This window comes from Aulostomus chinensis, chromosome 19 (assembly GCF_037954235.1).
Source record: "Aulostomus chinensis isolate RoL2024-O1b breed Wild chromosome 19, RoL_Achi_v1.0, whole genome shotgun sequence".
Lineage (NCBI taxonomy): Eukaryota > Metazoa > Chordata > Actinopteri > Syngnathiformes > Aulostomidae > Aulostomus > Aulostomus chinensis.
The window spans coordinates 2,337,273-2,364,331 of record NC_141338.1 but is presented as its reverse complement, the minus strand read 5'-3'; the positions used below and the strand labels follow the sequence as shown (position 1 = coordinate 2,364,331).

General features: G+C 47.3%; 1 protein-coding gene across 2 annotated transcripts; it reads left to right on the top strand.

Annotated features, from left to right (window-relative positions):
* The first annotated feature begins 28 nt into the window (after positions 1-28).
* cwc27 (CWC27 spliceosome associated cyclophilin) lies at positions 29-25,066 on the top strand. Of its 2 annotated transcripts, XM_086187802.1 has the most exons (15): positions 29-117; positions 390-432; positions 766-862; positions 980-1,092; positions 1,648-1,791; positions 1,876-1,974; positions 2,069-2,172; positions 2,785-2,854; positions 3,073-3,152; positions 3,244-3,277; positions 3,352-3,527; positions 15,475-15,572; positions 22,434-22,543; positions 22,656-22,765; positions 24,578-25,066. In XM_086187802.1, exons 2-15 carry the CDS (start codon positions 391-393, stop codon positions 24,738-24,740), a joined length of 1,440 nt encoding a protein of 479 aa, XP_086043928.1. In that variant the 5' UTR covers positions 29-117; position 390; the 3' UTR covers positions 24,741-25,066. The 2 variants fall into 2 exon arrangements, with proteins under 2 accessions (XP_086043928.1, XP_086043927.1); XM_086187801.1 differs by lacking the exon at positions 29-117 and having other exon boundaries at positions 22,437-22,543.
* The last annotated feature ends 1,993 nt before the right edge of the window (positions 25,067-27,059 follow it).

Sequence of the window (27,059 nt, the reverse complement as noted above, 5' to 3'; positions counted from 1 at the left end):
TGAGGGTTAATTATCACAGAACACTTGGGTTGAACCAAAGGACAACTATAGGGGAGTTTGCCAAATGAAGTGATACTGATATGTTATTTTCTCTTAACCGACTTGACACTCATACAGGTAATTATTCACTTGGTGTGTTTAAAAAAAAAACCAAATACGGATTGTGCTGTACTTGATCGGATTTTATAAAATAAGCTTTTATTTCGTTTATCCTCCCTCACGTACTCAGAAGTAAACAATACATGGTCAGGGGAGTATGAAGTATGCCACTTGTGTGCTGCATGCTAACGAAAACATAATATTCTGCTCTATATGTTTAATCTGTGCGTTTCGGGGAGATTCGTGTCAGAGGCAGTAACAGACTCTTGCTTTCCCGAGAAACGCTGAAGAATGAGCAACATTTACATCCAAGAGCCGCCAACGAATGGGAAGGTGAGACTCAACATTGCATTCTGCTTTTTTAATTCACTTATTACGCGTTTTTACAACAAAAAGCTCTGATTTGCCTAAAGTGTTTGCTTTTGACAACGTTCGATATCTATGAGCTCACTCGCTTTGTGGCGCTGAAGTCGAATCAGATTGTAGCATCCTGATATGTCGCAGATTCACACAATTTTCACTTCGCGAAGCTTCAGGCGAACCGCAGTTGCTGATGTTCTCAGCCTTGTGTTGTATCTCCTGTTAGATAGATGGGTTGAATTATTAATAGTACTTTTAAATGTGTAATTGCCTGTTTCAAAGTTCCACCTCATGATTCTGTCTTAGGTCCTGTTGAAGACGTCAGCAGGAGAGATCGACATTGAGTTGTGGTCCAAGGAGACTCCTAAAGCATGCAGGAACTTTGTGCAACTGTGCATGGAAGGTATAAAGTCATTGTTCCATAGTTCCTACATGGAAAACAGTTGAAAATTAGAGAGAAATCATGAAATAATGCAAAATAAAACAATATCTCCCCATCTTTCATTTTTCTGTCTTCAAGGTTACTACGATGGCACAATATTCCACCGGGTGGTGCGTGACTTCATCATTCAGGGTGGAGATCCTACTGGTACAGGAACAGGAGGAGAGTCCATCTATGGACGGCCCTTCAAGGTTCCGCTTCCTCTGGAATACTTTATAAATTATGCAAGATAGAGGTCAACAATCAATTTGGGCTCCTAATATTTGGCTTTTTTCATAACCAAGAGCTCATGAGGCGGATTAACAAGCAGGCGCCCCAGCAGGCAGCTCAGCTTCACACCAGTCTACACACAGACTCTCTGGGGTCAGAGGTCACTCACTCGAATAATTTGAGCGGTCATTACATGCTCATGGGGACTAAAATAGAGGGATGCTGCTGGTTGCTACTGTGTGCAGAGGTGACATTGCTCATTTATTCATGTGTGTGAGTTCACACACTTCTGTTACCTCAGGAACAAGGAGATGTGCTGACCTGATTAAATGAAAGTGTTCTGCTTTACTGTTTATGCACAGCACAGAGAAAGTTGTCTGTAAGTCATGGACGCCCCTGAATCAGTCCCCTTCTATCTGAGTCGGAGCAGGAGGAGAAAGTCTCCGATGTCACCTGAAGCCGAGAGCAGCTGACAGTGGAATTCTCCTTCTTAAAACATCCACAGGAACAAAACTGTCTTTCACTCCCACTTCTAGGATGAATTTCACTCCAGACTGCGCTTCAACCGGAGAGGTTTGGTTGCCATGGCGAACGCTGGGCCACATGATAACGGAAGTCAGTTTTTCTTCACCTTGGGTCGTGCGGACGAACTCAACAATAAACACACCATATTTGGCAAGGTGAGGCAGATTAAGATGTGTTCCAGGCTCCTGAAGCTCCTCCTACCTCATCAGTGTACTTGACCTCTTGTGATTTCAACGCAGGTGACGGGGGACACGGTTTATAACATGCTGCGACTCGCAGAGGTTGAGTGTGACCATGACGAGAGACCTCTGAATCCCCACAAGATCAGAACGGCTGAGGTGTTTTGCCAGTCTTCTATTTCGCTCCTTGCTTTTCAACTTTTGTTTGAAGATGCTGATGTAAAAAAAAAACCAAAACGATTGACTCCTCCAGGTGTTACATTCTCCTTTTGATGACATCGTACCGCGAGAAACAAGGAAAGCCAAAAAGGAAAAGGATAAAGAAGAAGGAAAGAAGTTTCAGTCGAAAGCCACAAAGTGAGTCTTCAGCCGTCTTTGTGGTTAGAATGAGAAGCTCGTTTAGAGCGTGCTGGGTCAGCGCTGCGTGTTTATCTTCGGTCTTCCCTGCCCTTCTTCCTGTTTTTCCTTGTTTGATATGAATTCATGCGGATCTGTCAGAAATGTTGAAATCATCATCGGCCATTCTCAGGAGGCTCAGTAGGCATCATTGATGCCGGGATTGCTTGTTTATCTTCCTCCGGAATTTTCTCGTAATTCCAGTCACATCATGTTTTGCTAATTTTGGGAGTGCTTTTTGAAAATAGATTATAATTAATCCAATCCCAACTACTTTAAAATGCAGTGATTGGCGAAGTAGATCTCCAAGATTTTTTTTTTAGATTTTTCCAGGCCTTGAAGTGGCTGTTTGCGAATCCATGACTTTTCCAGGTTGTTCATCTCCGTATGAACTTGGCAGCAGGAATCCAACAGTTGTGTTTCATCAGAGTATTTGATCAGGGTCAACTTAGCAAAATGACAAAACATTCCAGCTCCAAACTGCTATTTTGATCTTTCTCTTGTCTGCTGTGTCAGTTTGCTTTGCTCCTGATTTCTGTTGTTCTAAGTTCTTGTGCTCGTTGATCTCGGTAGGAACTTCAGTCTTCTGTCATTTGGAGAGGAAGCTGAGGAGGAAGAGGAGATGGCGAATCAAGTCAGCCAGGTACCGATGAACAAAACCGCTGGAAGGCAGAGAAAAACTTTGGAACTGACCTCATAATTATGTTTCTAATGAATTCACACTTCTGGCCAAATGTTTTCCTGCATTGCTGATGCCAGTTTTGTTTTCTAAGGTCAGCGGTAAACTGCTGGAGGTAAAATTCAAATCTTTACTTCAGTGTGTGAAAGTGCACCAGTCGCTCATCATTGTTGTCTCTTCAGACACTAAAAGGGAAAAGCAAAAGCAGTCACGATCTCCTCAAAGATGATCCCAGACTGAGCTCCGTCCCTGCCGTCGAGAAGTAGGAGTCATGGCTGAATAAATGGTCTAAGAATTCATCATTTTTGTCCTGTTGAAATAATTAACCATGTGTTTTTCATCGTCCAATGGAGAACGAAGAAAGGGGCGTCCAGGGATGCAGGAGCAGTAAGTCAGGCACAATGTGAAGATGAGGAAGTGTGCCTGTGTTCCTGATCCTAAACACCCACATATTCCTCCAGACAGACGACGAGGCTGACGGTGATGTTGAAGATGACGCGGATTCGGGCGAAGAGTACGACTCTGACGAGAAAGAGAAGATCAAAGAGCTCATCAGTAAAAAGCTCAAGAAAGAAAAAGGAGTCGAAAAAGCCGCCGAGCCTGATGAGGAGGAGCGAGGGAGGAAGCCCAGCCGCAGGTACCAGGCTCGTCTCCCGATCACATGACTAGATCCAACAGACGGCAGCTTTGCTCAACACTTGTGATGCGGCGTAACCTCCTGATGGGGGTGCTGTTGATTTTCATATTCCTGAGGCGACGTGCCACAGTTCTGTGGTGTAGAAATACTCAGACGTTTCACCATCCGAGCTCCGAACTTGACTTTCTGGAAAGCAGAGAGACTTAAAAAAAGAGAACCAGGACTTTACATCATTTATTCACAATTTAAGTCAGGAATATTTACAGCTGATTAATTTAGTTATGTAGACGACAGTGTAAGCAAAGAGAATAAGGTGAAGTCTTCAAAGTTGGCCTGAGTAACTCTCCAAACACCCAGAACATTCATTTACTTTGGCACTGACAAGACAAAACATCTTCACAGCTAAGAGGCTGGAAGAATCACCTCAGGAAATAATTAATTACCAAAAGAGTCGCCTGTTAACTCGACCGACTCCTTCGCTTCTAAAAGAAGTTGAATAATTACAACAAGAAGAGTTGGAGGAGATGAGAGAAAAGGCTGTAGACGCCCCTGGGGCTGAGACACAGTCACAACAATAATTAGCATGTATTAATGACTGACTCTGCAGCAGTAAACCCCCAACGCAGCTCTGCGCTTCTGCGGGTTTCTTTGATGAAGCTGGGACTGCCAGAGCAGTTTTACATCGGATTTTCCTTTTATCAAATGCGCGATTCAACACTTGTGCCTCTAAAATGCAGCATATTTCCCAGTTATGAGTGAATTTATAAAAGTCTTCCCAGAAAAGGGCAGAGACAGCGTTTCAGAGCAGTGATACGTCACCCATGAAGTGTATTTTGTTTATGTGCTCACAAATTTGTGCCTCGATCTCCAGAAGATGTTTTCCCCTCCTACATTTCTTCTTTGTGACAACAGAATGCAGAAGGAGCCAGCTATGTATATTCAGCTTGAAGCTAATGAGGACTGATGCTAACAAGAGCTTAACTGTCCAAAAATGTCAGTGTTCAAACTCCCAAGAGCACCGTCCGTTTTCCCAGTACGCCACAAATACTTGGAGCTCAATTTGAGTTGAAAACAAACGAACTGGAACCCTTGCGCTCAGGCGTTTCCTCACGGTAGCGCCCAGTGTGACCAGCTGGAGCGTTCAGCTGAAGCACCTCACTCACGCGCCATCACAGTCACCCGGGCCACCTGTTTGACAACAGAAAAAACAAGTCTACCATGCATATTTATGAAGTTCCTGCAGTGAACCGCTGCAGTGGGAATGAAATGTGTTTTTGAACCACACACACACACACACACACACGTTCCTCTTATTTGGTTAGTCTGAGACCACAGAGCTATAACTTGTTTCCCAAAATGATTTGAAATGTACATGTATAAACTAAAAACTGTATTTCTAAACGTGACAGGATAGAGGAAACGCAATGAAACTTTTAGCTTCTGAAATATTTTTCGGTGGTTTCCTCAGCGTAAAACTGTCTCCAGCAGTCCAAATCTGTCATCGAATAGCAACGTGCTAAGGTGCAAGGGGATGGGAGAGGACACTGATTGGTTGGATTTACATCCCGCCCCTAACACACCTAAGATTAATTGAGAGACTAATTACAACCCTTGGCACCCCGATCGTGCTTCCCTTAACTCATGAATGGACTTGAGCCATAGATCTTTGAAATAGGGCCTGCTCTGATGGTTTTTCCATAATTTGTCACTCATCTGTATATTCAAGCATGTTTTTACACTCATCCACTCTTGCACGCACACACACACACACACACACACGACAAGCTGACTGGACCAACATCAGTGGACCTTCTGTGTGAAACAGGAATGTTGGCACTCAACGCAAATTACTTACTGTGCTGCTGAAGCTAACAGCACATGCGTCGGAGCCAGCAGGGAGAGTGAGGCGAGGACGAGAGCAGAGGGTGAGAGTGTGTGAGACAACATTAGTTGAAAAGTGACCCGAGGAGAGAGCAGAGAGTGATTTATCTGTCATCTCCTGCTGATGCTGCCGGCCGGCCGGTTATCTCCTCCATTAACAGGTAGCCCTCGACACACACCGTCAACACGGCCCTCTCTCATTAGTGCTAATGGGATAAGGAGCGGGCCTCCAGTCAGTAATGTGTGTGCCCTGACTGACAGCCAGGCCCATGCAGACAGAGTGCAGTATATTAAACACAAGCACAGATTGTTTTGCTACAAGAACTGTAACCCAACACAGTGGTTTGTCTTGGCAGGGCTTCAAAGCGCGAGCCGGTAGGTACAGTGTTAGTCCGGGACAAAGGGGGCATTGTTGCAGGGTGAGCTCTGCTCTCCCACTGTTGCTTTGCTTCGGGCTTTCAGCTGCTCTGAATGCGGGAGGAGGAACCCCAACTGCTATCTAGTCACCTGGGAAAAACCAGAGGACGTTAAAGCAGAAACTCCTCTCAGTTCTGGCTGATTGACTTTACTGTCGCAGGACATCCGACAGTTGATCTTTCACTGAGAGCTGCACTTGTGACTCCCGTAACTGATAAGAAAACACAGACAGACACCATTTTCACCATCACTTTGCTAGTTGAGCTGTTTTTTTTTCTCTAAGGAAAAACGCCAGACTTTTTGTGGTTGTAGCCTCTTTACAGTATGGAGGGTAGAAGCTGCCACAATCAAAGATGAATAAATGATACAGAAACAGACGGGAATAAGCAGAGTAGATGAAAGCATCACTCTGAGGAAACACGGATTTCTGTTGTTTTATTTTTGCATTGCTGTTTTAATAAAATCCTCACTTATCGAGTACGTCTGCAGGTTAACTTGCCCGTGAATGTGCGAAGATCAGAAGGGAAATGATATTCTCTATTTTTATGGGTTTACAAAAAATAATTCATTTGCTTGATTCTTGTTTTTTATCAGCAATTTATTTTCGTATTCACTCATTTCCAAATTTCCCATTTACCGCTGGTCTCTATTTATTTTTTAATATTTTTTTTATTTATTCCTGTATGCCTTCACTCACGTGCTAATGAGGGGGTGGCCTCTGGCGGGAGGAGGGGCAGCCGCTCCAGATCTGATCCTGGATCTGGTGGGAGAGGCGTAATCACCGCAGTGCTGTGGTTTGGGTTTTCATTGCTAAAGACCGAATTAACATTTGAGAAAAGGAAACCAGACGTAAATAGATGGGGGAATTAATAAATCGGGAAGTAAATAAAAACAAATAAATGTAAACAGAAAAAGAGTAATTGGAGAATAGTTCAACATGGAAATACATAAAAACAAAAATACGAGTTGTTTGTTTAAAAAACAGTTTATTGGGAATGAGGTCGGTGGCTCAGTGGTGGAGGCAGCAGCCCTCACTTGCAGCTGGCTTGCTGCTGGGTGCAGGACTGCTCTTGGTCCACTCTCGTTCAGTTGGCTCAACATTTGTAATGTGTCTCTCTCTCTCTCTCTCTCTCTCTCTCTCCACGTCTGAGACAACCTTGAAATCAGGAGTCTCCCTGAAACCAAAATATTTTTTACATCAGGTCAAAACTATCTCATGTTGCTCTGCAGCAGCCAGATGATGTTCCACTGCAGTATTCCATGATTGCAAAATGCTTGGACGTGTTCATATTCTGGCGTTAAGTTGCCAAATCCTGGTGTACTGTACCTCAAAGCTTGGATTCAGAGATGAGTCACCACTGATCGGGAGAATCTGTCCAAACACATCCTCTTTTTAATAAGAGCCTCAGCTCACTTGGATGCTTGATGTCGTTCTTCAGCCTCTGACACTTCTATTCTGTTGCTATTGATCAAGTCTGGTGTGCTGTGTTTGAAGTTGGCCTCTTTGGGGGGGGGGGGGGGGGGGGGGGTTGCTTCATAAAAGACGGTGCTGAATGAAGTCCCAAAAGCAGTGTATGTGGTAGTCGCCACTTTTGTTAAACCCGACGGGGCATGACTGGGGAAGCAAAACGCTTCCATATGGCTGTGGGACGCAGTGGGAGCTGCTCCTGCCAGCAGAGCCTGGCTCCCTCTGCTGTCTCTGCTAATGGCTTTCCAGTGACTGCAGGCTGGAGACAATGACACAACTGCACTTCCTCTTGATGAAATCACCCCGTAAAGATTCTGTGTTCAGTATCTGACATCCGCCGGCTTCACCCAGGTGTTTGACAGCACCCTTGACTGTCACAGCATCAGCTGGAGGGGTTCCTCGCTTCCCCGCCATGGAAATAAAAGACATTTTCGGGCTAAGACTTGGTTTAAGGTTAAAGTTAGGCGAGTCTCCAGGAAATGCATGTATGACAGCGTCCTCTGAAATGACAGAATCAAGACCCTGAGCGTGATGAACTGGAGCGCTGCAGAGATGAGGCGCACCAGCCTGGAAGTGAGCATGGCCTTCAGTTGCCTGGGCCTCACTGCGGTGGGATTGTTAGGCTGGATTATTGTGGATTATTGCAGGACATTGGTTATGTTGAGACTTCTGCATTTTGTTAAGCATCACAGTTTCCAAGCCTGCGTTTCCATGAACACAACTTTTGAAGCGAAAATGTCAATAGTTTGAAGTACAAAGCTTCAGCAGACGACAACACGGGCACATACCACTTCCTGTGTTTTAAACATTATAACTTTTAATGTCCGCAGCCCACTTGAGTCTCTTTTAGCCACTTGAAAGCAACCACCATTTTTAAGACGCGTAAAAAGCTTAGTTCATGGGTGCGGTATTTCCTGGTGTAGCTTATGCTGTTAATCAAAAGCCCACTGACTTTTAGATGAGGGATCCAATCTTCAACAGTACGAATTTATTTGTGGCCCCCACAACTGAATGGAAATCATTTCATCTCCGAGGCAGTCAAACGCAATCATTGAGCTGCAGATCGAAGGAACCAACAGATTCCCAATCAGGAAATAATCTTGTGTTGCTCTTAAATGTTACCGTCAAACAGAGAGGCAGTATATTTTGATAATTCTGGACCCAACCAGAACCAGAACCTACACTTGAGCTGTTTTACGTTGCAGGATAGACCCGACCGGCTGTAGGCTGACGGAGGGAAGTGAAGAAAGAGATGGCGAGTGGTTAAAAAAGACGAATGGAAGTAAAGTTTGCTTCGATGATGTCAAGAAGGAGCGGACCTGGTGCTCAGGATACTGCTTTGGTTGTGGGAGTTTCCCACGTTCATGTATCCGTTCCACAAGGTTACCTCACGTTCGTCACACGTAGAACGGAATCCATATCTTTGTGCATCTCCTCCTGTGTTGTTGCTGTTTTTATAAAACTCCCGACTTTCCTTTCAATCCATAATGAATGAGAGGAGAGAACGCAACTTTCCATTCTGCGTTCCTGCAACAGCCAGCATGCCGCTTCAATCGTGCCGTGTCTTTAGCTGCACGTTGCGGCAAAATTCTGTGTAAAACAAAGATAAAAAAGTTTTTGCAAACTCGGTCAATTAACAGATTATTAATGTTCTCGTCTCGTTGTTGTTGCAACCTTGGTCTCGTGTGTCTTTCCCCGTCCAGACCTCCTCTCAGTTTCCTCTCAGAAAGCATTCTTCCAGCCTTGTGGAGAGTGTAACTCCTACGTAAACGGGACATGAGACATTAATTATCCTGACCGAGTGGCTGTAGGCCGGACGCCGTGTCGCTGTGCATTAATTGGCTGCACCTGTCTCTTGTCATCGGTCATAACCCAACGCTTCTCAGAAAAAAAAAAGGTTGAAAAGATCAAGAAAGCATTCTGTACAGTTTTTGTGTTTAAAAAAAAAAAAAAAAAAAGCTACTTGAGATAATCCAGTTCTTGGCTGCAGGGTTGTGTATGTTTTGGAACCTCCAGGTTTACACAACTTTGGCCCACTGTAGCATGTCTGCCCCATATGGGGCACTTGCTCTCTGGAAACAGTTACAGACAGCAACGCATATCCAGGAGAGGAGACGGATTCTTTGAAAATGAGTCAAAGACCAGCAGAACACATCTTGGACGACAATCAGTTTCATCATTGCACATTTACTTTGTCTGTTACACAAGAAAAATATTTAGAGAAACGCATGAAGAGATGTGCTTGATATTCTAAAAGACGCATTGCCTTCTTGCATCATGACTAAGTAACAGTCGGCCAAAGGATCTAGTAAATAACTGCGAGCCAGACACCCTTGTAAAAGAGGAACCTTGGTCTGCTGAGGGGGTAATGCGGTGGTCTAGATCACTGTGCAAAGTCATGCAAATTCCTGTGTTGAGGTTGGATTCCTCCACTCCGGCTCACAGTTCTCCTTGGCTTGGGCCCAAGCCGTGGAGTGCCCCCTGAGGGGAGTTCACCCAGCCATCTTGTTATTCTAGCACATTCATCCGCATCACTTGCTCAGTCATTAGAGGGGTTGGAGTCCACCATGGCGGAGAGAGGCTGCCGCTGCCATCCTTGTGGTGTACTTAGCCCAAATAAGACAAAATTGTCCTATTTATGATAGATTTGACTCATTTCAGTCACATTGTGGCTTCATTTGAACTTAAAATAGTTCGATTTCATTTTTAAAGTCACTTGAAGGCTGTAAAATGATAGCGCAAAGAAGTCCAAAAGAGGCAAATACTTGAACCTTTTGGAGACCAGTGGAGTTTTGATGAACCATAGAGTCATCGCTCTACTATTTTAAGGTTGTCAAATTCCTGTGTCAGCCTCAGACTCCTGCCAGACACTGGAGTATTAAATGCAAGGTTCTGAATCGTGAGAGAGTTCTTGGCCAACTGCCAATCATTTCATATGCTTTCTTTATGAAAAGTTAATCATCCACAGCTCTTTGGGTTTCTTTTTTAAATTTTAATTTTGTGAAAGAGTGACAGTAGCTGGCAGCCACAGGGACTAGAGGGGAGTCACAAAAAAGGGGTTCATCGTTTATCCACCTTTGCCCGGTTCGGTTTATTTTTCCGTCTGCCGGGTGGCTCTCAGTTGCTGGTTGGCCTTCTCCTTTTGGCCAGCGCAGCCTCCTCTCCTGCTGACGGAGAGTCCAGTGGATGGATGGTCTCTGTTCCACGGTTGTTGCACTACAGGCAGATAGCAAATTAAGGGCAGGAGGCACACCCCGCCAACTCCTCCAACCCCTATTTCTCATCCCGTTGGTGTTGTTTTTCCACCTGTGCTGATTCATCATTGAACCTTATGAATGCTTCCAGCACCTGGACTGGGTCGCACCAGCTCGTTCTAAATCCAGCACCACCCTCAAGTCCTTGCTAAGTTCTCTGTGACGTCTGTCTCGGATGATAGCGAGTCCCAAACTCAGTTTGGTCAATTAAAACTAAAAGGAAGGAAAATAAAGGTACCTGTCCAATGGCAAACAGGAAGTGTTAGCGTAGCATCACAAGCTAATGTGACCTGAGATTAGGGACCTATGAAGATTGGAATTATTTCATCATTAGAAGGAGCTTTATTGTCCTATTTTAGTTGATCACAGTTGAACATAACATCAGTAAATACAGGAGACGGCCGAGTGCACAGCACACAACCGAGGCATGTAGAGAAGCTTAGCTGCTAACAACGCGCTAGCGACAAAATCTCTTGGCTCTCAAAGCAACTCTGAGAAAACCATAGTAATGATAAAGCATTGCTGCTTTTATTTTGAAGGCCGAATCCCTCTTCTGTAAGGGATTTAGCGGGCAAAGGTACTCAGCAGTTACTTTACCCATCAGAATAAGTGATGGAAGGAACAAACAAATATGCAGTGCGCCTGCAGTAACAGACACAAAAAAAAAAGCTACAGAATAACTGACAATGTAAAGTTAGATTGGTCAGACCAAAGTTAATGAAGCACACTAACTTGGTCTTTGAAGCCCACTTTGAATTTATTGCAGATATTCGTACTGTCGCTTGTGCTACCCTGACATGTAAGAAGACTTTCCTGTGCAGAGATGCCAAAGACGTGTGTGAGGAGCTCTGAACAGTTTCGACGACGGAGTCGTTTTCTCCCCCCTGACGAGCGTGTTTCTGGAGTGAAGCGTCCTGCTGAGACGCTAACTGAGTTGACCCAATTCATTCACACACAAATTCCGTATTCTTATCAACGATGTGACGGTCAAAGACCAGAATTATTGGGCCGTGTCACATTACTGCTGTATTTTTACTGGCCTGAAACGGTTACAATAATTTTCAGGTACTACTGTGAGTAATTGTAAATCCTGGAGAAAGGAAAAGCGCAAATATAGTCTCTGGATTTCGATCCGCAGAGTATGATTCATCGGGCCTGCTGAAAAGACGGATTTTCCATGATTCTTAAGCGTGTGGAAACAAAATAATTTATAGTATTGTGATGTGAGGGTCGCGAGAGGAATTTGCTGAGCCTCAAGGTGAGTCTTAGCAGGTGTTGTTGGGGCTTTTCCGGTCCTCTCTGGCCTCTCTCCCTTTATTAGCGCCGGGCTGTGGAGTCGATTGTTTGGCTGTTGCCTTGGAGACGTCTCTTGTTTTCCGAACTGCAGCATGTCAAGGCAGGCAGGAAAGGATCACCCAGTCCAAAGTGTAGCTCACTGTAGAACATATGTACAAAGCCTCAGCTGTCAGTCCTGGAGAAAAGGCTGGACTGATCTCATACTTTACTAAAATAAACTGAAGGCCTATCAAGAATGTCTCCCCCGGCTCAGCAGAGGAGGAATGGTGGGTGCACGCTGTGAAATACAGCGTCGTGTAATTAGGGTTGCCCAGTTACCCGGCACATGTGACACGTTAGGACTGCAGAATGAGCAACTGGCTCCATCGCAGTGGTAGAAAGTAGCAAAGCCAAGGCCGAGACACGACGCTGTTCTTGACTGCTGAACGCGCTTCAAAAAACTGTAGTCTTTTGAATCGTTGTAAACTGATGGTGTAAACCTGTTGCATTTACTTTAGGTTGTGATTCCAACCAAATATGAGGACTTTTGCATGATGAGCTTATGTGTATTTGTGTGTATTTGTACCACAGAATCCTGCCAACATGACACTGACGGCTCCAGTGAGACTCCATGAGCTGAGTCCTCCTCCGTCAGCTCCCGACCGGCTCAGTACTCCGTGCTTAATCCTGGTTTGCTATCAGAAAAGAACCACGAGCCACACGTGAAGTTTGTAGCCTTTGAATTCTGGGGCCGCTTCGCCTCGTGTGTCATCAGGAGCAGCAGGGAGGCGAATGTGGCGTCCAGTCACAGCTGCTGATGTATGCCATGATGCCACATCCGGTTAAAATAATCGCTCAGTCTGAGGCCCCGGTGTTTAGCCACAGCTCAACAAAGGCAACATGAGCGTCGGGGCTACAAACACAAGATAAAAGGCAAGAAAGGGATCTAAATGAACGTCAGCCCAGAGAAGCAGATGTAAGAAACAAAGGCAGCCATTGTTTGGTCTGGAGATGCCTCACGTGTTTCTAGGCCGAAGCCCAGACCGTGCAGCTTACCTGTGCTTTGTGGCTCTGCAGGAGAATGGGACCAAAACAGAGCTGTCAGGCAGCGCAAAAATATTATCATTTCCTAGCATAATATATCTGCTCTGCAACTGGCAGAAGTTCTCAGATGTGTGAAAGGGAGCAATAATCAGCGTTGCTGGCCCGGTTCAGACTTACAGAATTCAGCCTTGCATGAGTCGGGCTTTGGGCCGCCTGCCAAATGGGACGCTGCCTCGAGTCAAGGAAGCAAGAATGTGCCTCGGCCTGCCTCTGTCATTTGGTTAAATGTTTTTTTAAGTGTGGCTGGACAAGAGCAGCGCCTGTGATACTTAATGTACTGCCACTCGAGGAAAGGAAGTATAAAGGGTTTAATTAGCTCTGCCACTGACGGCGTTTGTCAGTGGTGTGTTTCATGTGTCGGAGGACGTTGATGTAGTTTACTGGTGCAGTCGCATCATCTGGCTTCCAGCCAAAGCGCTGTGCTCTGTTTTACACGACAAGCACCGTGTTTCCTTTTACAGATCTAAATTTCTGTGTACAGACGATAAATCCACCTGAGGCATATTTTCAATGAGGATAAATACGAAAATGCTTCAAACGTCAATCCTCTGATTTTACACCTGTGAATGAAAAAGCCCAAACAAAAGATGCTGTTGAGTTGAGTATTTCAGAGGGTGTTTTGCTTGAATCGGCTTCACAACGCATGAAAGCGGAGACGCAAAGTTCGCATCGTGACGTAAAACTAGAGGGTGCGCGGTGACCTCGGCCAGGAAGATGCGGGTTTTCACGACGGGAAGTCGATCTGAGCCATAATTGTAGGAGTTGCTCCCCGGCTCAGGTCTTAGCGCTGCCACGTTTGCTGAAAAACTGGCCCTTATTTTGACTTATCTCGCTAACAGACAACCAAATAAACGCCACTAAACCCGTGAGCTCCTCGCCAGAGGCGGTTAGATCCAGCACGTAAATGACGAGGCCTGTGTTGTGTTGTGAAACGCACAAATCACATCACTTAGTTTATGTTTGCTTAGCTGGAGTGACGGTAGGAAGGGCGAGAGGACAGAAGCACACTGTAAACTCACAATTAGCATCTCTGCTTTTATTGCCAGGGACATGAAGTGCCAATAAAGAGCTTCATTAAGTCTGAGCCCAGCTTACACTCAGGGTGCTGGCTGGCCGCCTCCCCTCAACAAATTCAGCTAAAACACAGAATATGAAAGTTTATGACACACTCAGGTGTCGCTCTTTGGACGGACCTTCACAACACTCGGGAACCTGCTCTGCTCGGAGGGCTGCATCATTTCTTTTTATGACAAAACGTGTCTCTTAATCTGAATGTAAAACAGCGACATTTACTGGTTTTTTTCTGCTCCCTCATTTTGCCCTTGTAAAGGAAAGACTGACACATCGAAAAGTTATAATTTGTCCCCCTTTGTGAATTGTTTTTTTCTGGCCACGATGATGCAGTGAATGACTTCCTGCAGTGAAATATGGTCCTGCTAATTGGGACTGTGGTGACGCGTCTTTACTGCTGCATGATGGATCCACTTTTCTCGCTGCTCGTTGTTGCTATGATTCATGGTGAAGAGGCACTGATCAGCAGGCTCATGCACATTCACGAGGCGCTCTGTGTCTGACGAGTGTGGAGGGCGGGACGCACCAGGCCAGTCCACTCAGACGTGGTTCCAGTGTTTCACTTTGGACATGAAAGAAGGTGCAACACAAAAATTGTCACAGCCCAAGTTTTTGTGTGTGCCGTTGTCGAGTTTTATGCCCCGAGATGTGGCTCGGGCCAAGGGAGAAGCCATTCAGTTCTGGTGTCGATCCTTCCAACAACGCAAAAAAGAGCATTTGGGTTTAGCGGAGTTCATTTGGCAGAGGTTTGAGCTCCAAGTGCCGTCTAGTTTTTAGAGTGATTGTACTCATTACACTGCAGGAATTATAGCTGCAGACTCGTTTCCCTCGCTCAAATGCTTTAATGAGTACTTGTACAAGACAATCACTCATCTCAACACAAGCAACACTTTCGCCCCTCACATCTCAACCTTGACATCCCTCCTAGAATGATGATGTGGGGAACGCTGCTCCAAAGTCACTGCAGTACCACCAGCTTTCCATCTCTGTTCCTCACTCGTTCACCAGCACGCAGCGTGTGATGTTTGAATCGCGGCACATTTTGTGAAGCAAAAGGCTTTGGAATGATTCGCGTTCAGTGAGAACGATTCGCGTTCAGTGAGAACGATTCGCGTTCAGTGAGAACGATTCGCTGTTCAGTGAGAACGATTCGCTGTTCAGTGAGAACGATTCGCGTTCAGTGAGAACGATTCGCGTTCAGTCAGAACGATTCGCGTTCAGTGAGAACGATTCGCGTTCAGTGAGAACGATTCGCTGTTCAGTGAGAACGATTCGCTGTTCAGTGAGAACGATTCGCGTTCAGTGAGAACGATTCGTGTTCAGTGAGAACTGTTCACATTCAAGGTGCTGATGCAGAGCTGGAGTTTTATAAGGTCATAATGATGCTAAAACGTATCTGTGCTCGTTCGCCGTCGCTCATCCACAGTCGTAAACAGCTGGAGATGTTGAGTGAGAGTTCTTAATTCTCTCTTCACAGTGATGAACTGCGGAAAGAAGCTCGACAGTTGAAGAAGGAGCTGCAGGCCATTAAACAAAGGAAAGAAGAAAAGCCTGTCGTGGAGGAAGAAAAGGAGGGTACGTGGGCAGCTTTAATCCCCGCGCTGCTACTGACTTATGAGTGTTATTGTTCAGCGTTATTTAGAATATACTGTGCATGTATCTTAAGCTGACAGGGTGCCTTTTTAATCATGTTTGCAAATGTCTCCGTCAGTTCAGAGTGTCTCTCAGACGGTGGTCTGTGCTACAGTCTCCGCTAATGGACTCTAAGATAGGCAAGAGTCAGCTAGCTGCAGACGCCCACCAAGGTTCTGCATTTTTGTGTTAAAGCTTGCAGAAAATTGCATGTGTTAAAACTCTTTGTGTGTGTGTGTGTGTGTGTGTGTGTGTGTGTGTGTGTGTGTGTGTGTGTGTGTGTGTGTGCGAGTGTGAGCTTGTAGTCGTGGCCATTGTGATTCTTTAAGAAATCTGCCCTCAAATCTCCGCTGGTCTTCACCACACATGCAGTGTGTCATCATGTGCCGTCAATCTTTGAATTGCTGCTGATGCTGAAACACATTTTTGAAAAGTCCAGCAACCGCCGTGGCGCGGGGGCTAGCCTGAGGTTGACTGTCATTATTGTGCAACAAACAAAACAGTTCATGGGGGGTTCTGCTGGGACCGGCCTAATTGAGCGATTACCACTAGCCAAAATTGACTGATGGGCTTGTGTTGCTCAAACACTGTGTCTTTGTCCTCTGATGGGTTTTTGCTGACGCTGAGCCCTGCCCGGACGGTAAAATGGTAGGTTTAAGATTTAGGTGAAAGGGCAGGACCTCATGGTTGTGCTGGTGTCTGGAGCAGACGAAGGCTCATCGCTGACGTACAAGGTGCTCGTGTCAGTCTGAGGCTTGACCCCAGTGTTTCCCATCACCAGTGTGGTCAAGGGATCATGGCTGCTTCCCAGAATAACGATACGTGTGATGCACGCCAGCAGCTTCGGGTCAAACAGCTTCACTCTGACCAACTGGGAGGCTGAACAGTGGAGCTTGGCGTGGGGCGACCTTAGTCTCTGCTGCACTCGCCCTTGGATCCTGTTTGACTCAAAAACCCATCACAGTAGAGCAGAAATGCTGCTCTGTCAAAGTGCCGCTGTAGAGGGACGTTCAAGAGCAAGATGCTTTTATGTCACCAGAGACTGTTGAGCTTCTGTTTCTCTCCGTTTCCCTGAGAAAGAAAGAGGGACACGTTGGACAGTGTGGTCATGGGGAAGGTCTGATGTCTGACTCAAAGACACTTCAGTAATGAGCCTGGGGATCAAAACCTTCGATCGGCAGACGGCCACCATCTACCTGCTGAGTGTCAGTGATACCTGCGCGCGTGGAAGCTGCGTCTCCACCCGTCCAGAGCAGACAGAGTTCTTCTACTCACTCGAGCGTTGAAGCCTTGTATTGTTACTCCGAGCGGCGGCCAGGCTAAGCTCTTCTATTATCTGACGAGGTATTTAAACTCCGCCAGGGACCTTTTGTTTTGTGCTTCTCTGGCAGCTCAGCCGGAGGCAGGAGCTCCTCATTACATTTCTGTGTTGGAAGCAAAAGTTAATTCCATTATATGGAATTCTTAGATGTCACGGGCCAGTGGCCACTGCAGGGGAGGCTGCTGTCTGCGCCGCTGCTGTAAATCTTGAAGCTCTGCTCAGCCACAGAGGGACACTGGCGAGGGCTCGTTGTAGCCCGTCCTGCTGGAGACGCTTTGGAGCCACAGGATGATAGACCCGCACACGGATGATAGACCTGCACACGGATGATAGACGCACATGGATGATAGACCTGCACACGGATGATAGACCCGCACACGGATGTTAGACGCACATGGATGATAGACCCGCACACGGATGATAGACCCGCACACGGATGATAGACCCGCACACGGATGTTAGACCCGCACACGGATGTTAGACCCGCACACGGATGTTAGACGCACATGGATGATAGACCTGCACACGGATGTTAGACCCGCACACGGATGTTAGACCCGCACACGGATGTTGGACCCGCACACGGATGTTAGACCCGCACACGGATGTTAGACCCGCACACGGATGATAGACCCGCACACGGATGTTAGACCCGCACACGGATGATAGACCCGCACACGGATGTTAGAACCGCACACGGATGTTAGACCCGCACACGGATGATAGACCCGCACACGGATGTTAGAACCGCACACGGATGTTAGACCCGCACACGGATGATAGACCCGCACACGGATGTTAGAACCGCACACGGATGTTAGACCCGCACAGAGAGCAGATAGAGCAGCACACGGATGTTGGAGCATCGATGGGAGCTCGCAAGTGAACGTGGTCATGTGCGGCATCTCTTCCCATCCTAGAAGAGTGGTTGGAGTTCTGCTCTCAGCCGGGAACACGGAAGCATCAATGAAAACAACTTCCCAGAAATGAAGTCAGCTGCTGCCGCTGCCGCCGCCGCCGCCGTGGGAGTTTGTATACGAGCTCCAGATGCTCCACGCTGACACTGTTCACGTCCTCCCAACATGGCGGCTGCGTCCGTGAGGCTGCTACACTACCAATAGGCTTTTATTCGTGGGTTTGAAAACCCTGCGTGTATGCGGGTGTGTGCAGTAAGGAAGGGCTATAATTGTCTCTTCAGAATTCACCATCAACTCAAGAAGAGCATGGGGTTTTTTTTGGGGGGGGGGGGGTTGTGGGGGGTTTTATGTGTCTTTTTTTTCATCTTTTCATATTATTTTTCAACAGTCATCACTTCAGTTTTCATCAAATAAATTATAGCATGTTCCTGTAGTCTGGTTTCTCTTTCTTGGCATGGCTGCTGGGCACCAGAGCCAAAAATAAGAGAGCCATTCTGAAACCACTGTCCATTCAATACCCACCCTCAACCCTGTGGCAACAGCCTCTGCTCCACTTAAACATTCTACAGGTTGCGCCTCTGAGTTTCATTCCACTGGTGCCTTGTCAGTCAGACTGAAGACATGTTGTAACCGAGTGACACACAAAACACCAGTTACATGTGATTAACATTGGCGTGTTATTTTGTCTTGTCAGTGCAGCGTTTGACCCTTTTTAACCAGGTTACTTCAGTCTGACAGATTTCCACTGTTGCGTAATCGTCGATAGATAATCGCCGTTGAACTCTCGAGTACCGGCGGACAAAATTACTTTTGATGGGTTTGTGATTGATGATGGGCAATAATCTTGCCTCACAGCTCGGCGCCACGTCGCTTTTGACTTTTCTTTAGAAAGCGCTGATTGTTTAAGAGAGGAAGGAACCTTTTATCATGTAGGGGAGGCGTTTGTGGTCCGCAGCCCTGGGTTGCTGCAGCATCAGCAGCTTGATTTGTTGCCCTCCTGAGCCCAGGTGACAGGAGAGGGGAGGAATGTAGTTAGAAAGGCCATCAAACTTAAAGATAGTCGTTAGTGACAACAGCTGGAGAGGGTGATGTGTGTTCCTCACGTAGGACCTGAGGGCGTCATCAGTCAGCATCCAGCATGTCGCGGGCTGTGGGGGGGGGGGGCAATGATGGAGGGAGATCACTTGTTGGTCGTATAAATCAAGAGACAAAGGTCTGGCCCCTCCAGCGGCAGAGCAGACTTCCATGTGGACTCCAGGGGAAGTGGAAATTACAGTGATTGTTCAGTATTTGGTGTATCCACAGCCTAAAACGTAGAAAATTAGCATAATTTTCTGGTTTTCTGGACCTCATTAAATGATAACCCAAACGCACTGAGGCCTTTTGTTGCTCAGTTACGTTCTTCCTGTGGTGAACGTCTCAGATTCCATCCTCTCCTCAACGTGAAACATGGCCTCTGTCAAAAAGCCTTTTATACATTATTAAAAACACATTAAAATGCATGATTTAAGGTTCCATAAACCTGAACTGAATATTTCTTTTTCTTTTTTGAAAGATTTACTGATAGTCCGGTAAACAGGCACGGCAGCAGGGCTGAAGTTTTGGGTGGGCCGAGGCCATTTTGGCTTGGCCTTTTAATGAGAGGAGTTAATACTGTTTGCTTTTCTCTAACGGTTTTGCTTCATACAGCAAAAATGATTGACGCGCTGTGGCCACTTCTGCGTCTGGTTGACGGTGAAGCATTGAGAACATTGAGCTTTTCACTCCAGTTCCACCATTACACACCGCTTTGCTTAAATCATGTGAAATGGAAACTCAGCGACCATGTTTCACGTTTGTTTGGTCGCTGTGGAGACGGCACATCATCTGGCTGGATTGTTCTTTCAGTCCATCGACTGCTGGGTGACCTGGATCGAGGTGGATTTTGCCTTTTTTATAAAATTGTGTAAAAGTGCGAAACAGGAGGTGGAAACTCCTTTGGTGAACTCACAAGACCGGCCGACTCGTCCCCTCGCCGCGGCGTCCCAGAGATTCCCAGAGTCTTCGCACCTGGACAACATGGCCGAGGTAATTCCTCAAGATGTCTCACGGATGACGACTTCTTCTTCTTCTGCTCTGTTAGCGCCCTGCACAATGCTGCCTCCACCGCCATCTTTTGACAAAAACAAGCATTGCGCATAAAACTGAACAATCTTGAAGAGATGTGGAATCAAAGGCGTGGCTTCTCTCACCGGCACTGGAGTTGTGATGATTTGCTTTCATCTGTAGAACTCCATTTGCATGCTGGGATATTTCCCCAGCACCACAAAACTGCATCCACCATGATATTTTAGCAGATGTTCTGATAAATTGTGCCGCAGTAAGAGTCTGGCCTGGTTTATCCCCTCCTGGCTTTTATCACATTTCCTTTTGTTGCAACATTTCTGCTTGACATGGCCTTGATAGTTCGATGGAAGCGTGACTAACGTCGCTGTATCGTTTCCAGGCAGCCCCCGAGCGTTCCGATGGAGATCCCCACCAACAAACGCATCCAAACATCGCAGCTCTCACTGAGCCTCATGCAGTGTTGTTTCTGTTGCGTCATTTATTTTGCGCAGCTGAATGTATCAGAGCGTCCAGTCAGAGGCGGCGTGGCGTGGCCGGTGAGGTGATGTGTCCCGGGGCTCGCCGTGTGTGTGTGACATCACATTTTGTTGTGGAAAGAAAGCGCGGCAGCGGCCAGCAGACTGTGCTCACCGTCTGCCACTCCGTGACTTGCTGTCTGAACTGGAGGCTTTACAGAAGCACATTAAGCGCATGAGACGCTGGTGTCAGCTTCATAATTCAGAACGAGAAACTTCAGTATTTCACACACAGCGAAGAGGAGAAGACGAGGATTCCCAGCACTGGCGTGAACCCTCTCTCTCCCTCTCTCTCTCCCTCTCTCTCTCTTTCTCTCTTCCCTCACTCCTCCCCCCTACCCCCCCCCCCCCGCCCGTGTTCAGTAACACACATCCTCCACTCTACTTCCCTGTTAGATCTGCAGCTAAACATAAGTTTTATCACCAAATCTATAAAATATCAGCAAATAATGAGAAAAAAAGAGTTCTCCACAGTTTCCCAGAGCTCAGGATGACGTCCTGTACTGGCCCCCGTTTGTCCGTCCACCAGTTTAAAACCAGTTCAGTTTCCACGGTCTGTCATATCACCTGGGAAATGTTACAAATCCTCCCCAGAGTCAGAGTTTTTGTGTTCTCGCCATCTTGCTTCCATCACAAAAACGACTACATTGACTTATCATGCAGAAATCACCGACCCGCCCGTTGTGTGTACGTGCGTGTTCATTCACCCAACACCGCCATTGCAGTCAGATCTTCTGCTTGTCTGCGTCCCGGTGAGTGAACATGTGCTGGTGTCCTCTGGTCTCTGCTCAGGAGTAAAGGGGTCTCTCATGTCTGGGAGCGATCAATTACGTAAGGCTCGGCTAGAAGGTCGCCGCTGCAATGTAGGTCATCTGTGAGGAAGACGGAGCGAGGGGTTACTAGGTTGACGCCGTCATCCACTACATCTTCACAAAGTTTGGCAGAAGTTTGGATTCACGCAGGGCCTGTCAGTCAGAGATGAGAGAACTTCCCCCATGCTGCCTGGTCTCCTCACCTCCGTGATTATCGTGTTCTCAGATCAGGTACGGCAGCAACCGTCACAGCTGGACGAGACCTCCTGCCTTTTATCTTTTCTCTCTGATCATCTCGGAGACGTTTCTCGCTCCTCATCCGTCAAACGGCGGGGGAGATGTGAAGCGGAGGAATTCCCTCCCTCCGTGTTGTCATCTTAGCGCGTCAGGGAGCTTCAGTTGGTGCGCTTCCTCGTGGCAGGAGAGGAACCCGTCAAGGAGCCTTGTTTTTATGGCAATAATTTGGATAAATGGGTTTTCATAAATGGACCTGCGGTCCTGGAACCAGAGATATGAGCGGGGGGTTGACGATGATAAAACTTGTATTATTTCTCTTTCTGGTTCTCACTTTGGGTAGCGATCAGCAACATGACCCAGAGAGGCAGTGATTTCTGTTGCAGGGCTTTTTTTTTCCTGAGGTTCTATTCAACCTGATGGCACCTGTGGAAAAAGAACTGGGTCTGGCACACTGACAGTTGTGTTACATAATTAGTAGTCCGTCTGTGACCAGGACTGAGTGAGCAGGACTGAGAGACCAGGACTGAGTGAGGAGGACTGAGAGAGCAGGACTGAGTGAGCAGGACTGAGAGACCAGGACTGAGAGACCAGGACTAAGAGAGCAGGACTGAGTGAGGAGGACTGAGAGAGCAGGACTGAGTGAGCAGGACTGAGAGACCAGGACTGAGTGAGCAGGACTGAGTGAGCAGGACTGAGAGACCAGGACTGAGTGAGCCACTGGTTCATAATGAATCACAGTAACCAGATCCTCCAGAGGACTCTAGCATGAACAGGTCAGGTCCATTTCATGCGGGCACAACCGAATGCTCTCCTGGTTCTGCAGAGAACTCGTGATGTAGCGGTTGATAATTAGCTTCATGATGTTAGAACTCATGAGGTCCTTCCTGTTCGTCCAGCAGATAAGAAGCCGGCCAACAAGGCGGTGGCCGAGTACCTGGAGGGTCGAAAGAAGTACGAGGAACAGCGCAAACAGAAACTGAAGAGAGGCTCCAGCCGAGAAGAACAGGTGAGTGAGAGGAAGCCGCCTGGGTTCAGCGGCGTGGTTGCATACATCTTCCTCATCGTCATCCTCATGCACGGATGTCCTGCTGATGTCTCTGATTTGTTCGGCTGTGTAGACGATGGCCCTCCTCAACAGCTTCAAGTCCAAGCTGACGTCAGCCATCACGGAGGTTCCGCAGGAGGTGGCGGAGGAGCTGGACGAGGACGAGGACGACGACAGAGGATGGTCAGTGAGCAGCTCGTTCTCCGGCATCAGACACGCACCGCTGCTGTGCAGTCAGCCGTCATACGGCGACCTAAACATCTTTAGGTTTGGCGTCTACAACATTAGGAGCACATGCAAGCTGGCTGAGCAAAGCTGGTGGTGTGGGGACGGTTGTAGAAGGAGGAGCCCAGGATCGTTAGACACTAACACTGAAAACATCGTGGAAGACGAGCTTCCTGAATGAGAAAACAACATTTCTTCTGTTATTGGACATGATAACCTTCGACCTTTGTCGGGTCTGGAAATCCCAATAAATGTGTGTGAAAGTTCAAGTCAAACGTGTGTGTAGGTGGAGGTGCAGCCACCAGATCGGCCATCAGGAAATCAGCCCTGACGCTGTGTTTTCCTCTCATATTCTGTTTTTCACCGACGATCTCGCAGTCCAACTACACGCCGTTGGAAATGAATTCCATGTGTTTGAATCGCAGTGAAGTGTCTGTGCGAGAAGGATTTAGAATAACAAAATCTGTAGTTGCTATTAGTCTCCAGAAGCCCCCTTGAAGTGTCGTCTGTCAGTGTGTGTGTGTGTGGGGGGGGGCCCTAATGAATTTGAGAGAAGCCTTGGCTGGCGCGGGGAGCTCCTCCCAGCCATAGACACCTCACTGGGCCACCCCCGCCAGGTAGGGAGGGAGCAGGAGGGGGGGGCAGCATAGCAGTCCTAGAAAAACACCAGTGGGAAGTCTGTGCCACTCTAGGAGCACTGTGAACAGAATGTGGGTTACAACAGGTCAGACATTGGAAGTCAAGTCTGGGCCAGAGGAGGTAAACTATTCCATGTGTCTCTGTCTACAAATTCTGACTCTCCCACTTAAGCCCCCCCCACCGCTCTCAGCCTCTGCTAACACACACAAGTCCACATTCTCAATGCAATCAGCCCGCCGCTGCTCTCGCTGTCCCTCCACTGGCAGTCCCAACCCCTCCTCCAGTCAGAAAAATAAATGGAGGTAAGGCTTCTGTAGTCTTGCATCATGGCAGCGCAGCAGAGTGGTTTTGATAAGCCCAGTTTCCACCTCAGCTCTGGGAGTGGAGGCCGGTCGGCCGGCCGGCTGTCATCACCGAGACTGCTAGACAAATTATCAGAGGCGGCTGGCTCACCCAGCAGGAGTCCTCGGGGTCCGCCAGAGTCTAGCCATGACATTCTAGATGAGCTGTCACAACTCCTGCCGATTTCAAACGGACGCAGGAGAGCCTGCGCCACGCACGCGCACGCACGCACACGCACGCAGAGACCGACACACTAACACGCCCAGCATGTAGCCAGAGACGCAAGCTACACAAAACAGCCCGGACGTCAGACTTGGAGGGGTTCAGGTCCGCAGCGCAGCTCTGATGGTTCCTTTAACAGTTTAATACCCACCTGACCCACACCCACGGGGAGGCACGGAGGCCTGACAGCAGGCTTCAGTGTGAAAACTGCAGTTCCAAACACTCAGGTGACACGGACACACACAACACCACAGAAATGGTCTGCAAACACACACTGCAGAAACACACGCAACACATAAATTACAGAAACACTTACAACTTCTAACAAAAGTCAGGCTGTTATTTACTGAGTGTCTGTCGGTGGAAAATGTGACAGCTTCCTTTTGAAGGCTTCTCGAAATAAGATTCCTCTGCATGTCATTAAAGTGTGGCTTTCTCGATATGAGACAGTCGGGTTGGTCAGATTTTAGCGCTCGGGGCGAGTTGAGACTGTCCTGCAGCGAAGTTCCTCAGAGCGGTGATTTAGTGGCGCTCTTCTCTGCTCTTTGAACTCTCCCCCTGATTTAGGATGGGCCACGTTCTGCAGTTTGATGAGCAAACCAGAAAAGTCAAGGATGCCAACATGCAGGACGAGGACACTTTCGAGATCTATGACCCCCGAAACCCCGTCAACAAACGGCGGAGAGAGGAAAGCAAGAAGATCATGAAGGAGAAAAAGGCCAAGAGGTGAGGCCGCGGGGTCGGAGGTCAGGTTCTGCTCAAATCCTGTGACTGGAGAACCGGTCATACAGCATCCTGCCTGTCACTTTAGCACCTCTTCAAACCTGCTTTGTGGGAGAAACATCTGGACTGAGGGTGATGAGCTGCGTGCTTATCACCTCTGAGATCTGGGTGGTGGAGCAGCTTCACTCGCAACAGCTGTGACGCCACGGCGCTCAGTGACTGGTCAGGGTTCAGGGAGCGAATATCTGAGGATCTGTGACGCTACGTTTGTTCCTGTTCTGGTTGTTTAGAGCCTAAATGTCAAATAAACGCCAATAAAATAATGACATTTGTAAACGGCCGGTGGTCGCGGCTTGATTGGTCCGTCATGGATGAATGTCTCAGTACAGTTTCTCCAATAATCAGCCAGATTAGTGTTATTACCACATAGTCATGTCTGGGTGATTGATGGAATTATCACGAAGACGCAGTATTTGTAACTGTTTGTCAAAGTACAGCTCTAAGAGAAATATTGTGGAGGGACGGCCCGACTTCACGTCGCCCTTTACTGATGGAAGAAACCCCACCGTCACCTTTTCAACGTGTTTTCAATGAAGATAGGAATGATTGCTACGAAAAAAAAAGTCGAAAACTCCTCTAACATCATCAAAATGATACGAACACATGCTGAGTTCTTGTCAGAAAAAGAAAACGTGTGGTGGTAAACGAGGCTCAGAGCAGAAACGTGTCCCCTTCCTCTCCCAGGTTTTGATCGACAGAGGCGAGTTCATCAGATGAAACATGGAAGGACACGCAGGGTGAAGCGAGGGCGGCCGGATCAGGAGGAGCGCGGCCGCCCTCGCTTCACCCTGCCTGGATCCACACCAGAATGTGACGTTCGGTTCAGTGATCCAGCTTGAAAAGAGCCACTGTGGCTTCGTTGTGATTCCCGGGAAGAAGATGCTGAGTGGGAATAATTCACTCCTTCAAACAGAGCCCTTCCATCGTCAGCAGAAACTCCTCCCAGTACAACAAACACCATTTGTGACTGGGTTTGATGGGAGCAGGGCGCCGCTCGTGTTACTAGAATGATTAGAAAGATTCAACACAGCAACATAGAAATAAAATAGGACCGTAAATGAAAAACTGACAGGAACCTTTAAGAAAAGAAAAACTGAATATGTCACTGACCACCGTCCTACCGTCCACTGTCCTGGTGACCACTGGCCTACCGTCCACTGTCCTGGTGACCACTGTCCTGGTGACCACTGGCCTACCGTCCACTGTCCTGGTGACCACTGGCCTACCGTCCACTGTCCTGGTGACCACTGTCCTGGTGACCACTGGCCTACCGTCCACTGTCCTGGTGACCACTGTCCTGGTGACCACTGTCCTACCGTCCACTGTCCCAGGGTACCTGCTCAGGTCGCCACTGGAGCAGCTGAGCTTGTAAAAAGCAACTGTTTAAACCAAAGACTTTTCCTCACTTTTGTGGTTCTGGAGTAAATAATCTGCCACTGTGTGCGTGTGTGTGTGTGTGTGTGTGTGTGTGTGTGTGTGTGTGTGTGTGTGCGCGCGCGCGCATGTGTGTGTGAGACCAGGAGCTGTGTTTGGCCAGCAGCACACTACTTTTTACTGCACTTCTGGGATTATGCTTAAATTTTCATATGGAACAGGAAGGAGAGTTAATGTTACATTATGAGGCCCGAGCTGCCGCAAATCTAAACCAGGTGACGCAGCGATCGAATGGAATCTGTGTCCTTCTGGGTTCAGCACAGGTTAGAAACCACCACAGATCACCACCAAGAGAAATTCTGAAACTGATCTCAATAAATATTTAAGATAAATTTGCTTTCTGCCACCTGAATTTGCACTCTAACCCATTTAGCCCTCAAAGAAAAAGAAAAAACACCTGATGGCATTTGTTAAAGTAACTTAAAACCTGAGGGCTTTCTGAGAAACTCCATAGAATCGTTCACTATAAGCTTTATTTCTCAGCCTCTGTAGCACAGAGAAAACAAACTGAAGTCATTAAAACACTTAGATTTTTCACTTTAGAATGATGTGTGTGTATGTATGTATGTATATATTATGTATATATATATACAAATATATATATATATACAAATATATATATATATATATATATATATTTTTTTTTTTTTTTTAAGACCCCTACAAGGGTGCCATTGCTGCTTGAAATGGGGGACCAGAGAAGGTCAAGGCGGTGTCATTCCTCTCTACAGCCACTAGGTGAATTCTTGGCTCTCCTTGTCCAGGGATGCGTCATCAGGCCAGCATCTCCTGCTGCTCACCCTTCCATCACCGGGAAGTTCAACGAGCCGAG